The sequence below is a fragment of the Eleutherodactylus coqui genome, chromosome 7, assembly GCF_035609145.1.
Source record: "Eleutherodactylus coqui strain aEleCoq1 chromosome 7, aEleCoq1.hap1, whole genome shotgun sequence".
NCBI lineage: Eukaryota > Metazoa > Chordata > Amphibia > Anura > Eleutherodactylidae > Eleutherodactylus > Eleutherodactylus coqui.
The window spans coordinates 212771270-212787438 of NC_089843.1; the positions used below are offsets into that span (position 1 = coordinate 212771270).

The 16169-nt window shown below is 45.8% G+C and overlaps 1 protein-coding gene across 3 annotated transcripts in view; it reads right to left on the bottom strand.

Moving 5' to 3' along the window:
• Positions 1–16169, bottom strand: part of FRAS1 (Fraser extracellular matrix complex subunit 1) — a 489520-nt gene that overhangs the window by 293212 nt on the left and 180139 nt on the right. For all 3 annotated transcript variants that reach the window (XM_066574335.1, XM_066574336.1, XM_066574334.1), the window contains 2 exons: positions 9420–9527; positions 7493–7585 (listed from right to left, as the gene is read on the bottom strand). In XM_066574335.1, the coding sequence (XP_066430432.1) occupies positions 7493–7585; positions 9420–9527 (201 nt within the window). The remainder of the gene's footprint in view (positions 1–7492; positions 7586–9419; positions 9528–16169) is intronic.

Here is a 16169-nt window from a genome sequence, read left to right on the forward strand (position 1 = left end):
TCTTACTTACCTTGCGAAGATGGCCGCCGGGATCTTCACCCACGGTGGACCGCAGGTCTTCTCCCATGGTGCACCGTGGGCTCTGTGCGTTCCATTGCCGATTCCAGCCTCCTGATTGGCTGGAATCGGCACACGTGACGAGGCGGAGCTACGAGGAGCCGCTCTCCGGCACGAGCGGCCCCATTCAGAAGGGAGTAGACCGGACTGCGCAAGCGCGTCTAATCGGGAGATTAGATGCTGAAATTAGACGGCACCATGGAGACGAGGACGCTAGCAACGGAACAGGTAAGTGAATAACTTCTGTATGGCTCATAATTAATGCACGATGTATATTACAAAGTGCATTAATATGGCCATACAGAATTGCTGAACCCCACTTGCTTTCGCGGGACAACCCCTTTAAGGCTACATTCACATGGCGTCTTCACCCCCATTCAGGGATTCCATACCAAGGCTGTCTGGATGGAGTCGTTCGTGTCTATGGCTCCAGCCAGGCTTCCTTCTAGGTCCAGATGGAGCCCTTGACTTTTCCATTGCATTTGGCTTCTGTAAAATAACTTTTTACACCACCAACTTTTGATGCAGGAAGACCAGCCATCTGCTGCGACAATCATGATGCGTTGGGGCACATGCACATTTTTCACCAGGTCTTTTGATTACTGCGAATTAATGCACTTTTGCAGCGGTTTGTCTCATAAATGAATGGTATCTGTTGAGGGTGTCTTGGCAAAAGTCGAAATATTCTGCAGGTCTAAAGGCGGATTCTGATGTGGAATTGCCGGCAGGTTTCACATCTGTAGGGACTTGTTATTTGTATAAGGCCAACATATTCCACAGCGCTTTTAGGTAATTTACTTATTACCGCCCAGAAAGCTGGGTGCTCATTTTACCAACCTCGGAAGGATGGACGGCTGAGTTAACCTTGAGCTGGCTACCTGAACTGTGCGGGGATTGAACTCACAACTAGAGATGAGCGAGCGTACTCGGTAAGGACAGATACTGAAGCGAGTATCGTCCTTACCGAGTACCTGCTTGCTCGCCCGCAAAGATTCGGGTGCCGGCGGGGGTGAGCGCTGTGTTGCGGGAGTGAGCAGGAGGAAGCGGGGGGGGGGGGGGGGGGGGGATTTTCCCCCCTGTTCCCACCGGTTTCCCCTGCCGGCACCCTAATCTTTACAGGCGAGCAGGCAGGTACTCAAAAAGGACAATACTCACTCAAGTATGTATCCTTACCGAGTACACTCACTCATCTCTACTCAACCTTCAGGTCATGGGCGAGAGCTTAACACTCTGCGCCGCACAAGGCCCCTGTATTGGAACCTCCATCACAGATCCAGCTCGAAATACCAGAAGAAAAAGCACTTTGTCTTCCATTCAAAAGCCAGTCAGGTTGGAGAAAAGCTGAATATAATCGGGTCCATCAAGCGCTATTCGGTTCCATCCAGAGACGGAACCGTTCAGCTGCAGGGATTCCCCATCTCTGCTCGTGGAACAGAGCTGGAAAGCGGAATCCCCAAAGCAGGTGTGAATCCCCCCTAGATCTGTAGATTTGGGCACGGTTTTTTACACAGGGCAGAATATTTCATCCGGTGTGACAGCGCCCCTACACATTCATCGTGACCATTTTCACAAAAACACACTGCAGGGGTATAGATCCAAACGACAGTGTGACACAAGTCTTTGCTGCTTTTTCCCAAGAGTTTTTTGTGGCCGTATTTCATTCAGCTTTTTGAGTTAAAGAAAGAAATTAATTCAAAACGAATGGAAAAAAACAGGAAGGATTTATAGTTCTCCTTTCTGCGGGTCCAGTTAGGACTTTGGGTCACAAAACTGCTCTGTAATTTATAAAAAGGAGGCTAAAAAATATTCACACGCATGAGATTAGTTTCAGAGATTTCTGTTACAGTCCCATTTAGCTGAAAGTCGCTAAAACTCCACCATTTAGAGGCGCTGAATGTGATTATATGTGAATGAATGAACGCTGAATGTGATTATATGTGAATGAATGAACGCTGAATGTGATTATATGTGAATGAACGCTGAATGTGATTATATGTGAATGAATGAACGCTGAATGTGATTATATGTGAATGAATGAACGCTGAATGTGATTATATGTGAATGAATGAACGCTGAATGTGATTATAAGTGAATGAATGAACGCTGAATGTGATTATAAGTGAATGAATGAACGCTGAATGTGATTATATGTGAATGAATGAACGCTGAATGTGATTATAAGTGAACGAATGAACGCTGAATGTGATTATAAGTGAACGAATGAACGCTGAATGTGATTATATGTGAACGAATGAACGCTGAATGTGATTATATGTGAATGAATGAACGCTGAATGTGATTATATGTGAATGAATGAACGCTGAATGTGATTATATGTGAATGAATGAACGCTGAATGTGATTATATGTGAATGAATGAACGCTGAATGTGATTATATGTGAATGAATGAACGCTGAATGTGATTATAAGTGAATGAATGAACGCTGAATGTGATTATATGTGAATGAATGAACGCTGAATGTGATTATATGTGAATGAATGAACGCTGAATGTGATTATATGTGAATGAATGAACGCTGAATGTGATTTTCCCCTTATGGATTTTCAGAGGAACAAAATTGTTCCACAAGACACAGCGGAATTTACCGCACAGCAGGAAATTCTGCACCAAAATCCACAAGTTTAATATGCGGATTTTGATGAGGAATTTAAAACCCCTTACTTCTGCCGCCAAATCTGCATCAAAATCTGCATTTAGACATGCGAATTTTGATGCGGATTTCTACAGCAGCATATTCCATTGCATGTTGTGGAAATATTCTTGTCTGTGTAAGGCCGCCTTCACACATGGCGGGAGTGCTGCAGAGTAGCCGCAGCATTTATAGTACATGCCATGAAGTCTCTTTCCAATGATGTGAAACTGTAGTAGAAAAATGAGTACATAAAAAACATATGACAGATAAAAATTCTTGCAACGCGTTTCGGCACTAATATCAGTGCCTTTTTTAAGCACTGATATTAGTGCCAAAATGCGTTGCAAGAATTTTTATCTGTCATATGTTTTTTATGTACTCATTGTACAATTAAATATACTTTCTTCATTGTGGAGACTTTACAGTTTCCCTTATTGGTTTGCAAAAACCCCGTAAAAGAGCGCAGGAGGATTTTTCTACTACAGTTTCATTTGTTTCTTTCCCCATTTGTGTGATGCAATACCCACTGGGGTTTCCCTACTGCTGCATCTCCTCTTATGAGGATTTTTGGGGATCTTGCATAAAGAAGAACATCTATAGTTCTACAGGTGACCGGGGATCATCGGTGCAAGCGGGTCATTCTCCCTGAGGTGGGGATCCCGCTTTGCACCAGGTGAGTAAAAAATCCCCTTATTCTCTATTTCGGATCCCTGTATGGTGGCGCGGATCTACACTTTGAGATTTCCAATGATGTGGAAATTTTCTGCAATTAATCTGTAGCATTTCTGAAAAATGCGTCAGCTTCTAAATCCAGAGCAGGTCAGCCCTTGGACTACTAGGATTAAGCCCTGCAGCAGTCACATCTGCACCTCTCAGTACTGCAGTTTTCCTGTTGTGGGTTTTCTTCTAGGAAAGCCCAGAGTGGCTACGGCCGGTGTGAAGGCGAACCGGAAGGACCCGTTACCTGGCACATGCCCACCACATTCCTCAACACATAGCACAAAATTGCCAGTCTACGGCCAGAGCTTCATGGATAGTTTACAATGAGGTATGGGGAATCGGAATATCATTGAAGGAGTGCAGATTATTATCAGGACACTGGAGCAGATAAATGCAAGAACAAGATGACACTCATTGTATAAACACAGCCCTCTCCTAGGAGGAAGTGTGAGAGTCAGATGAAACCTTCTCTGTGTGATTGTAGCGTGGTTATAAGTAAGTGATTACAAGATCGGAGCAAAAGGAGAATTTATTGTGGCAGATTGGACACTTTCAAGGGAAGACTCTAGTACCCTGTTATACCTTGGATACAAGATGTGATACGGGCAGACATGGCAGCTCTAGTACCCTGTTATACTGCCTCTAGCTTGGACACAAGATGTGATACAGGCAGGCATGGAGGCTCTAGTACCATGTTGTATCGCCTCTAGCTTGGATACAAGATGTGATACAGGGAATCACGTTACACTCTAGTACCCTGTTGTACTGCCTCTAGCTTGGACACAAGATGTGATACAGCCAGGCATGGAGGCTCTAGTACCCTGTTGTACCGCCTCTAGCTTGGACACAAGATGTGATACGGGTGGGCATGGAGGCTCTAGTACCCGGTTGTACCGCCTCTAGCTTGGATACAAGATGTGATACGGACGGTCATGGAGGCTCTAGTACCCTGTTGTACTGCCTCTAGCTTGGATACAAGATGTGATACGGGGAACCATGTTACGCTCTAGTACCCTGTTGTACTGCCTCTAGCTTGGATACAAGATGTGATACGAGGAACCATGTTACGCTCTAGTACCCTGTTGTATCGCCTCTAGCTTGGATACAAGATGTGATACAGGCAGGCATGGAGGCTCTAGTACCCTGTTGTATCGCCTCTAGCTTAGACACAAGATGTGATACGGGTGGGCATGGAGGCTCTAGTACCCGGTTGTACTGCCTCTAGCTTGGATACAAGATGTGATACGGATGGTCATGGAGGCTCTAGTACCCTGTTGTACTGCCTCTAGCTTGGATACAAGATGTGATACGAGGAACCATGTTACGCTCTAGTACCCTGTTGTATCGCCTCTAGCTTGGATACAAGATGTGATACAGGCAGGCATGGAGGTTTTAGTACCCTGTTGTGCCGCCTCTAGCTTGAATACAAGATGTGATTTGAGCGGATATGGGGGCTCTAGTATTCTGTTGTACCGTCTCTAGCTTAGATACAAGATGTGATATGGGAGGGTATGGAGGCTCTAGTACCCTGTTGTACCACCTCTAGCTTGGATACAAGATGTGATATGGGGGGCATGTTGGCTCTAGTACCCTGTTGTACCACCTCTAACTTGGATACAAGATGTGATACGGGCGGGCATCGAGGCTCTAGTACCCTGTTGTACCACCTCTAACTTGGATACAAGATGTGATACGGGCGGGCATCGAGGCTCTAGTACCCTGTTGTACCACCTCTAGCTTGGATACAAGATGTGATATGGGAGGGTATGGAGGCTCTAGTACCCTGTTGTACCACCTCTAACTTGGATACAAGATGTGATATGGGAGGGTATGGAGGCTCTAGTACCCTGTTGTACCACCTCTAGCTTGGATACAAGATGTGATATGGGGGGCATGTTGGCTCTAGTACCCTGTTGTACCACCTCTAACTTGGATACAAGATGTGATACGGGCGGGCATCGAGGCTCTAGTACCCTGTTGTACCACCTCTAACTTGGATACAGGATGTGATACAGGCAGGCATGGAGGCTCTAGTATCCTGTTGTACCACCTATAGCTTGGATACAAGATGTGATACGGGTGGGCATGGAGGCTCTAGTACCCTGTTGTGCCGCCTCTAGCTTGGATACAAGATAAGATATCAGTGGGCATGGAGCTCTAGTACTCTGTTGTACCACCTCTAACTTGGATACAAGATGTGATACAGGTGGGCATAGGGGCTCTAGTTCCCTGTTGTACCGCCTCTAACTTGGATACAAGAGAAGATATGAGCGGGCATGGAGACGCACAGGTTCTGTCCATTATCCTGAAGAATATTTGCTGTAGCTGAGCCTCTAAATCGTGCAAGTCTGTCGGCTGTCAAAGTTGACATCTCGGATGGTCCCATACATGTTTGATTGGCGGTTAATTTGGCAACCAGGCAGGCCATAGAAGTGTGACAATGTTGTGGGGACATTCCTGTGACACCCTTGTGTATGCGGCCGAGCATTATCCTGCTGGCAGATGCCTCTGGGAAGCCTCCATGAGAGGAACACACGTGGCTGAAGAATGTCCTGAACATATCGCTGTCATTGTCCCTCGTACCACTGCCAGGGGTGACCGACTATTATTTGTGATGGCCCCCCAGACCATCACACCAGCAGTGGGATCAGCAAAGGCAGGATTGAGGAGCTCACCCCTAGGTCTCCAGATACAAACATAGCATTGTAAGTGCCCCAACTAAACTTGAATTATTCGTTGAATACAACCCAGTTCCACTCCCTAGCAGCCCAATTTTGTAATTTACGACACCATTGGACAAAGAGGAGACTGCAAGTTGGTGTCAAAGCAGTACACATAATGGGTGTCGTAATGGGCACCTGTAAATTATTCCGACAGACACAATGTAACAATGGTGCCAACATTCTCTGCATGGCGGACAACTAAACAGTTGGAGCTGCTCGTACTTGTCAGATGATCCCATGATCCTCTTTACTGGTGGTCTGTTGAGGGCGTCCTGAGCCGGTCACCTTGTGTGCCCTCACACATCCACTGGTCCCAACACCTCCTAACAGTCTGCTCAGATGGTCCTCTCTACTGGTGGTCTGTTGAGGGCGTCCTTAGCCCAGTCACCTTGTGTGCCCTCAAACATTCACTGGTTCCAACAACTCCTAACAGACTGGTCAGATGCTCCTCTCTAATGGTCGTCTGTAGGGGGGGTCCTGAGCCCGGCCAACTTGTGTTCCCTCACAAACTCACTGGTCCCAACAGGCTGGTCAGATGCTCCTCTCTACTGGTGGTCTGTAGGGGCGTCCTGAGCCCAGTCACCTTCTGTGCCCTTACACATCCACTGTTACCAACACCTCCTAACAGTCTGGTCAGACGCTCCTCTCTACTGGGGGTCTGTATGGGGCGACTTGAGCCCGGTCACCTTCTCTGCCCTCACACATTCACTGGTCCCAACACCTCCTAACAGTCTGGTCAGAACGGCCCGGTGGGGGACAATTCATCGATAGCACCATCCAGCTTCTCACATCCCAATAATGCGCTCCTCTCAGACTCTGGTAACGGGGTGAAATCTCTTCTCTACGTCGTAGAGGCGTCTAGTGGCCAACAAGCTCTACACAAGCGGAAGAAGAGGTCACTACACACAAGGAGCCTCCGAGAGCCTCTTATAGGTCAAGGGGGGAACCACTTTTACGGCCTCCGGTGACAAGACCGGTCATCTAATCACCACAACGCTAATCATTTGTATATCTAACTCAGATGTAACTGCATGCCGAGTTTTACAGCAAAACGACAACTTCTTCTAGACGCTTGACTTTTCTGAAAATGACTGTATGTAGGAAAAGCACTAATTTTTTAACATATTCTCTAAAGTAGCGCCAAAAGTAAACATCTACATACTGCAATTCTGCAAAAAATACACAAGGAAAACCAACATCAGGGCATGCAATAAAACGAAAGGAGTGTTAAAAATATACATGTGACGAGATCCAAAGAGGACTACAAAAGTTTAAAAGCGTCAGGTAAAAAAAAAAATATTTGCTAAAGATGTGAACAAAAGATGAAAGAACACTTACAGCACGCTCCTTCCCTTCATGTCGGCAAAAGTCTTCTGATCTCAAAGCACATTTGGGGCAGCACTTATTAGGATCTATTTGAAAGACTTCGCCCTAAATAATAAATAACGGACTGTGAGTTTTCACATTATTTGCACTAGAAAAAGAAAATAAAAAAAAACAAAAAAAACAACAAAAAAAAAAACCACATTTTTCTCAAGTGTTCTATTATTGCAACAAAAAAAATGTCTCGCCTGAAATGAATTACTGAACTCTAAATGCACTAAAACAGGAACGATGTGAAGTAACCCGTAAACAGAAGATCCTGTTCGGATACATTATCTGCGAACGGGTAAATTATGAGGCTCATTCTGACTGCATTCATCTGATATACCCAGCCGTGCCTTCACTTGCAGTACTTTCGGTTGCACCTGGGTTCTTATGCCATGGGGGGAGTCAAACTGTCCTCGGCAATGAGAGAGAACAGCAGTGCTAGAAATGGGTCTTGTGGAGCCGTGATGACATCGAACATTAGCTGCATAATGTTATTGGCCCAGAGCAAGTCTATGAAACACATCAACCCTTCTCGTATTATAGGTATATGGATACTGCAATGAAGCAATCGTATACAGAGCGTACAATAGCATCCGGGGTGGTCTTGTTATATATTTTGGAGTATCGCAGAGGCTAGGTGTGTGTTGGGTCCATAATGCCACCAGATCTCATAGGGCCCATAAAATTCCTCCTTGGTGATGGATTTTCCTAATCAGAAGGTGACGATACCTATCCCAGGGCCCTGAACTGCTCTGTCCAACACTGATATACAGTAACATATCACCATTCCTGGGGGGCTACCTCCTAATCAGTTGTCTATTAAAGGGGGTTTCTGGGACATAACTGAGTACTCACCTATCCCGGTATCTCGCCATCTAGTTCTGCTGGTGCCTGCCGCACGGAATAGGGAAGAAGCAGCGGGCGGTCACGTGCCATTCATTGTAACACGTGACCGCTCAGCCATTCATAGGCTTCAGCGGTAATTTGTTTGTGGCTGAGCAGTCACGTGCACAATGTATGGTACATGGCCGTCCATTGCTTTCCAGGTTCCATGTGATGGGCGTAGGGCTGCAGCGCTGGATGGGGAGCTGCTGGGATAAGTGAGTATTCAACTTCTATTCCTTTTAAGCCCTTTTAACTTTTTTTTTTCCAATGTCCCGGAAATCCCCTGAAGGCCCCGTCCACGGACGTTGCGATGTACCGTGGCAGATCCACCGCCCGGGAGCAGGATTTGCTGCCGAATCTCCGCCGGTCAACCCTATCTGATAGATAGGCTGGCCGCGGAGAATCGGGGTAATTCGCAGCATGCTGCAAATTGCCCGCCGTGAGCGAGGAATCGCAATGATTCTCCGCTCGTGGACAGGGGCCGGCGCTTTCCATAGCAATGCTAAACCGCCGGCGAATACATGTCCGTGGACAGGGGGCCTTAGAGGGAATTTGACACCTTCTAACAGCACTATAAACTTAGTTATGGTGGTGTTTGGGATGGTGACGGGGAGCCGGGGGATGTATTTGTTATACTCACCCGCTCTCCCAGTCCCGCAATGTCACCCACTGAAGTCAAGTCGATGGAAGAGCGCACAAAGAGTCAGATTTTGGTGCGGCGCATAGACTTCACCAGGTGACAGTGCGATATAGAGAGAGAGGAAATACAGAAAGAAAATACACCCCCGGCTCCCCGTCACCTCACTGAGTTTATGTGCGGTTGGGAGGTGACTGGAAGCAGTAATATAAATGTTTATTAATGCCACTTATGGACCTCGATCACCTGCTAACAATCAATGCAGAACGAAGAAAGCTCAAAATAGAGGAACTAAGTTTGGCTTCAACAATACTAATCTTGCTTCATGTAGAGCCGTCGTATTCTACAGCCCTTCATACAAACACTATGTACCTTTGTAAAGTCACATTGCGGGTCTCTGCAGGGGGTCTTCTCACACACCACTATATTGTCATGACAGGCGCAGTCTTGGCAGGATTCGGGCTTCCATTCGGTACTGTTCTGTAAGAGGAGGCATGCGGTTACGGTTTAGCATGTACATTGGATATATCTCAGGCATTCAAGCAAGTCTCTTATAAATGTCCCCTGCAAATAGCGACAAGATCGTACACAGATGTTTGCATTTGTGGAAACACAACAATGTATCATGCAGGTTTCACATCGGCGTCAGAACCTTCGGCTGGAGGTTCCATCATGGGTTCCGCTCAAAATACCAGAAGATAAAGTGTTGCAAAAGCCGGTCAGCTGGGCGGAGAGCGGCCGAACCCCATTATAGCTAATGGGTCTGTCCGGACCTGTTCGGTTACGTCCAGAGGCTGGTCTATTCCCATTGGATGGTTGTATGTCGCACAGTCGGGAAAAAAAAGTAGTACAACGGCGTGTCTTTTACAGGTGAAATTACAGTAAATTTGGTGGTCCAACATCCATTTGTTTAGCAATGTTGATCATACATTATTTGTACTAGATTTGAATAAAAGGTTCTGCTTCTTTCCACCCAGAAACAGCGCCACTCTTTTCAACAGGCTGCCTCTGGTATTGTACTTCATTTCCTTTCAAATAAATGAGGATGAGCTGCAGTACCAGACCTGGCCCATCCACAAGAGAGGCGCTGTTCCTGGTAAAAAGTGGGCCCATTCTCCTAATGTCATATAATCCAGTTTCCATACATTCTCCTTACACAAATAGATACGTATGCCCTGATTAATAGGAATATGATAGATCTGCACCTGCGGAATAATGAAATGCAGTCTTAAAAATAAGCAGTGCTGCTGTGTGATATAAATACCAGGTCCCCGTCCTGCACTGTAATCCTGCCTAAAGGCTCCCAGGATTCCTTGCTGTAAGCCTGTAATAATGAACAATGGATTCCTGCCAGGAAAGGCTAGAATGATAGAGGCATTATTTCAAGTGAAGCTTCTGCCTTCAGCCCTGCTGCAACCCGAACCACATATTTTACCTCGAGATCGATAAACTTTGAGGCTCGAATGCTTTATGTATATTGAGCGTTCTGTAGCATCAATGTGCAGTAAATGAGCAATGCTTCACGTACAAATTGGAAATAAATCATGATACATTGTTATATTCCGCTTCCATTTGGAGGGATTTAAAGGTTTTGTCCAGGGCTAGAAAAAAGGCTCTACTGTTTCTCCAGGAACAGCGCCACATCTTTGGGTTGGGTTGTGTCTGGTATTGCAACTCATTCCCATTCAAGTAAATGGAGCTGAACTGCAATACTAAACACATCCTATGGAGAGCTATCCTAGGGACAGAGGTGACGCTGCCCCTAGAAGTACAACAGATCCCTTTTAGCAGTACTAGACAAACTGTTAGTGACTATAAATGAGCATTCAGAAGATATTTGGCAATATGGAGTGTCATCATATGAGTTAGGGCTACACGAACGTATAGTTACGGTATAATGCCGTGCACCAATCTGCCATAGGCTCCCAAGTTGCGGCCCACACGTGTGAAATATGCACGCAATCAAGATTGCAGCATGTCCTATCCTGGCACATATTGTGCATGCATACACTCCATGCATTTTTGTAGAATTTACGTCAAAAATAGGCATAAAGTGTACCAGAAAAGTACACCAGGTCGAAACTTGCATGCGCCTCTTCATGTATTAGATGCACCTGCGCAGTCAGCGCTGTGTGAGGAAGCACTGTGATTGGATTAAGTGCCAGCCAATCACGGCCATTCAATGATGTCATTCACCAAATGGCTATGAATGATCGAGCGCCAGCTATGATTGGCTGGCACTCGATCCAATTACAGCGCTTCCTCACACAGCACTGACGGCGAGGGGATTCAAAACCGAGCCAGGGCGATGACAGCGGGGAGAAGTCTGAAGCAGTTTTCCGCACCACTCGGGAGACCATCGCGCCGGGAACACAGACGTTGGCTGGGAGGTGAGTATTGCGGGTTCTTTTTACCTAGTATATACTCGAGTCAATAAGTTTTACCAGTTTTCTGTGGTAAAACCTACTGACTAAAGATGAGCGAGCATACTCACTAAGGGCAATTGCTCGATCGAGCATTGCCCTTAGCGAGTACCTGCCCGTTTGGGAGCAAAGATTCAGCTGCCAGCGGGGGAAGGGGAGCGGCGGGGGAGAGCGGGGAGGAACGGAGGGGAGATCTCTCTCTCCCTCTCTTCCCCCCGCTTCCCCCTGCTCACTGCCGCAACTCACCTGTCACCCGCGCCGGCAGCCGAACCTTTTCTTCCGAGTGGGGAGATACTCGCTAAGGACAATGCTCGATCGCTCATCTCTACTACTGACTCGGCTTATACTCGGGTCGGCTAATACAGGAGTATATACTGTAATTTAAAAATCTCTTCATTTTCCCCTTCTGATGTATGCTCTATTGTGAATAAAATTCGGTTATATTTCAAAATCATTGCATTCTTTACATTTTACACAGCGCCGCTGCCTCTTCACTCAGTTGACCAGCGACGGACCCCCACAATCAGATATTGATGACCCATCTTGAAGATAAGCCACTAATTCAAATATGTTGGATAACCCCTTTAAGGTTTTGCTTGTGTATTTCAAAATCCATTCCTTATATTAAACAGTTCCCTATTTTTGCCATTACAAGCTGTGGTATCACCTTGGCAGAGACGGGTAATGTGGTAACGTCTGAGTGCAACCAGCCTACTAACCCATCCATGAACGTAACACTTGTCTATAAGAAAGAGAACTGTATCCTGTAAAATACAGATGAGCAAATTCTGCATTTCCATTGTACGTTTGAATTATTATAAAGCCGTAAGCCCACCATAGCGAGATGAGATAAACAACACATGCAACACGGCATATCTCATTCGAGCGTCGGCTTAGATTAATGGATTCAATTCATAATCTTCAACCTGAAAGCCACAACACTTTATCATGTCACCATGTACAGTACTAGAGAGGAGCAGAATGTGGAATCCATGACCGTACTGTACATGCATTATACTCTTCACTGTATGCACATGTTGCCATCTTTGGTTTACATTTCAATTACCTTCCCGCCTTACAAGACAATAAATGGCTTTGCGAAGATTATAAATCTGAGCCACAAATCATCCTGCCACTGAACGTTGCGCTCAGAGTCACTCGGGGAACATTGACAGCAATCGCTGCGTCGGATAGAATAAACTGTTATCACAGGTTATATACATTGTAAATGTAAATCGTTATTAAGGTCTACGTGGGGGTTCTGCGAATGGCAATAGACTTGGGGTCGAATAGAGTGCCGCCGCCTGGGGAGACGTAGTAATATAAGACAGTAGTGCATATTAACATGCAACTAACGGCAGCTTTATAAAGTTGTTATATTAAGGTTCCACCTAATTTCGCGAACATGTCTCCCCGAGGCCCTCTGGCTCTAAAGCTTTATGTTGTGTACAATAACTCTCAAAATATGTTTACAATTAAAGACGTTAGGAGTAGATCAAGGTGAGAATTAGATCTGATTATACAAGCAGCAACTAAAATGAAACATACTCCAGTCTAAAGCGGTGAAGGACCCGCAGCTGCCAGCCCTACTTGCTATGCATGACTAGAAATATAGAGTAAAAACATACAGCATATATAATTTTATCTAGATCATAAATTCTTCTGAAAGAAAGTCTGCCACCATGAAAAATGGCCCTGAAATATTATAAAAAGTGTGGATAGCTAAGGAGACACAAATTCCAAAGATGTAATTATTGTAATGTATTCCCCGGTGGCAGGAATCGAACCGGGGACCTCCTGCTCTCCAGCCAGTGGCTCTTGCTACTGACTATTGTCTGTGGACAATACTTTTTTTTTTTTTATCAGCCTTGTTCCATGATCACGGTTATTTAGTTCCTGCCTCCTGGTTCTAACGCGCCTCTGTCCCTGATTAGGATCATTATAAAAGCCTGACCCTGCCAGTGTACCTGTAATCTTCACAGCACTGTTTGATTAGGCTTCACGTTGCCTGCTCCTCGGCTATTTCCGCAAGACCTCATAATACTGACTTTTGGCTTCCTCTCCAACTAGGCGACCGGCCTTATCCATTTGCATTACAAACAGAAACCTCCTGGTGCTGACTTCTGGCTTCCTCTCTGACTATGCTACCCGCCTCATCCATTTGTGCTGCAAACCGAGACCTCTTATTGCTGACTTCTGGCTTCCTCTCTGACTACGCTGCCCACCTTATCCATTTTTGCTGCAAACTGAGACCTCCCTTTGCTGACTTCTGGCTTTCTCTCTGACTACGCTACCCGCCTCATCCATTTTTGCTGTAAACCAAGACCCCGTGTTGCTAACTTCTGGCTTGTTCTTAACTACTCTCCGGATCTGTGGCCACTACACCTGAGGCTCCAGCCTAGTGCCTGAAACCACTATACCCGAAGACCTAAGCTAAAAGAATAAATTCAGCAGACTGCCAGTTCATTATTAAACTGAGAACAGGCTGTTTGGAGGTTTACTACAAAGCAGTGAAAGAGAGTTCAGAGATGCTAATAATATTTCTAGAATTTGCATCACTTCAGCTCTCAACACATTATAGTAGTTTAGGGCTGTTTTTATTAGTGACAGATTCTCTTTGAGTTCCTATTTCATTAAAAACCAGGACTGACTATGGTGACTTCTCAAAAGCTTAGGGTATTTTCACATCTACGTTGGAACATCCGGTCAAAAGGTTCCACCACAGATCTGTCTTAAAATACCATAAGCATCAAATTTTGGTTTTCTGGACTGAAGATAGAACAATACTTTGTAAAAATGTACCCAAAAGCAAAACAAGGCAGCCAAGACAATAAAACCCAGTGTGGTGCGGAGTGTAAGCTCTTGCCTACGACCTGAAGGTTGCAAGTTCGATCCCCGCGTAATTCAGGTAGCCGGCTCGAGGTTGACTCAGCCTTCCATCCTTCCGAGGTCGGTAAAATGAGAACCCAGCTTGGTGGGGGGTAATAAATAATAATTACCTGAAAGCGCTGTGGAATAAGTTGATTTTCTTTCCAAGTACCCACTTGTCCATGGGTTGTGTTGGGTATTGCAGCACACCATCATTGCAGTCTATGGGGCTGACAGGAGTTACACAGCCCATGAATTAGATCAGTATTTCCCAAACTCCAATCCTCATAACTCCCCAACAGTTCAGGTTTTCCCTCAGTGATGTAATTATCGTTGGTGCCTCAGACATTGCCACAGGCGTTCTCTCTATAGGATATCCTCAAATCATGACCTGTTGGGGGTTCGTGGGGATTGGAGTTTTAGAAACACTGGATTGGAGTATCGGTTTCCAGAAAGAAAATAATCCCAGACAACCCCTTTAATTATGCATTCAGATTTGCAACATCAGTTGTTTTTGATCTATTAATAGCAACAATGTATCCTTCTTTCAGGACATATTTTTACATCAGCATGTTATTCTAGTGCAGTGATGGCGAACCTTTTAGAGACCGAGTGCCCAAACTGCATTCCAAAACCTACTTATTTATTGCAAAGTGCCAACATGTCAGGGGGCATTCTTAAAGGACAAGGCTGTTTCAAAATAGACCAGGTGCAGATTTTGACTGCTTTTGGATGCGGAAATGATGTGGAATTCTCCACGGAAATTTCCGCTGAGGACATTCTGCAGCATTTCTGCCACGTGTAAACATACCCAAGTAGTAATAGTGACCCCCCCCCCATAGCGGCCCCAACGGTAATAGCACCCTCTTCGTGGAAGTGCCACTGCTCCTCTGCTCCGGGCTGCTGCTGGCGCTGATCCCAGGCACACACTGTGATGTCAGTGTGCTGCCGGACACCTCCTTTCCTGCTCTCACGGGACCAAGTAGGAGACGTCAGGGAAGGGGGAGGGGAGGAGGATCCCGGCTGCACACTGACGTCACAGTGTGTGCTGGGATCAGTGCCGCTAGCAGCACTGCTGAGTGAATGCCGGCAGGGGAGCCGCGGCCCCTGCCAGTATTAATTAACGTGGTGAGTGGCCGACAGCGGCGCATGCCAGCAGGGAGGGCTCTGCGTGCCGCCTCTGGCACGTGTGCCATAGGTTCGCCACCACTGTTCTAGTGTGTTGAAATATCAAAAAAGCTCATAGTTTCTAGTCTGCTGTATGTTAGGGCAGCTGAACTAAATTCTGGCTAAAGAAAACTGGCTGTATAAGACGGAGAAAAGTCCCTGCAAAGAATAAATCAATATAGTCATCTTAGTGCGCTCAATGCTTTTCACTTCTGGACAGTACAAAATGTAGATGAGGGAAGCAGCGATTCCTCTTACTTAGCAATACAGCAGGTACAGTGACAGAGAACTGACGTTAGCCTTGAAGTTATTGTACATTGTAATGTGAGCCCAGAAGCTGCTGGAGGTGAAGATTAATAGTGCAGCTTAGAATGAGAGTTGGACAAGTTGCAGTAGAAAGAAGCTGAAGCCCGGAGCTCCAATGTGATACGTCCTTCTGCTATCTACTTTCACAGTGACACAGTTTAGACACGAGTGTAAAGCTTGCTACTATTTGTGCGTTGTATGCATATTCTGATTGTCTAGTAAATACTATAATGCACATAGGACATAGAAGAGATAAGCAATAATAAGTCCGGTCTCACACGGGTGTATTGTCTTAGTGTGCGCAATACGCGATGCCAATAGCCCAATGATTTGTATTGGGCCACTGACACCTGCAATT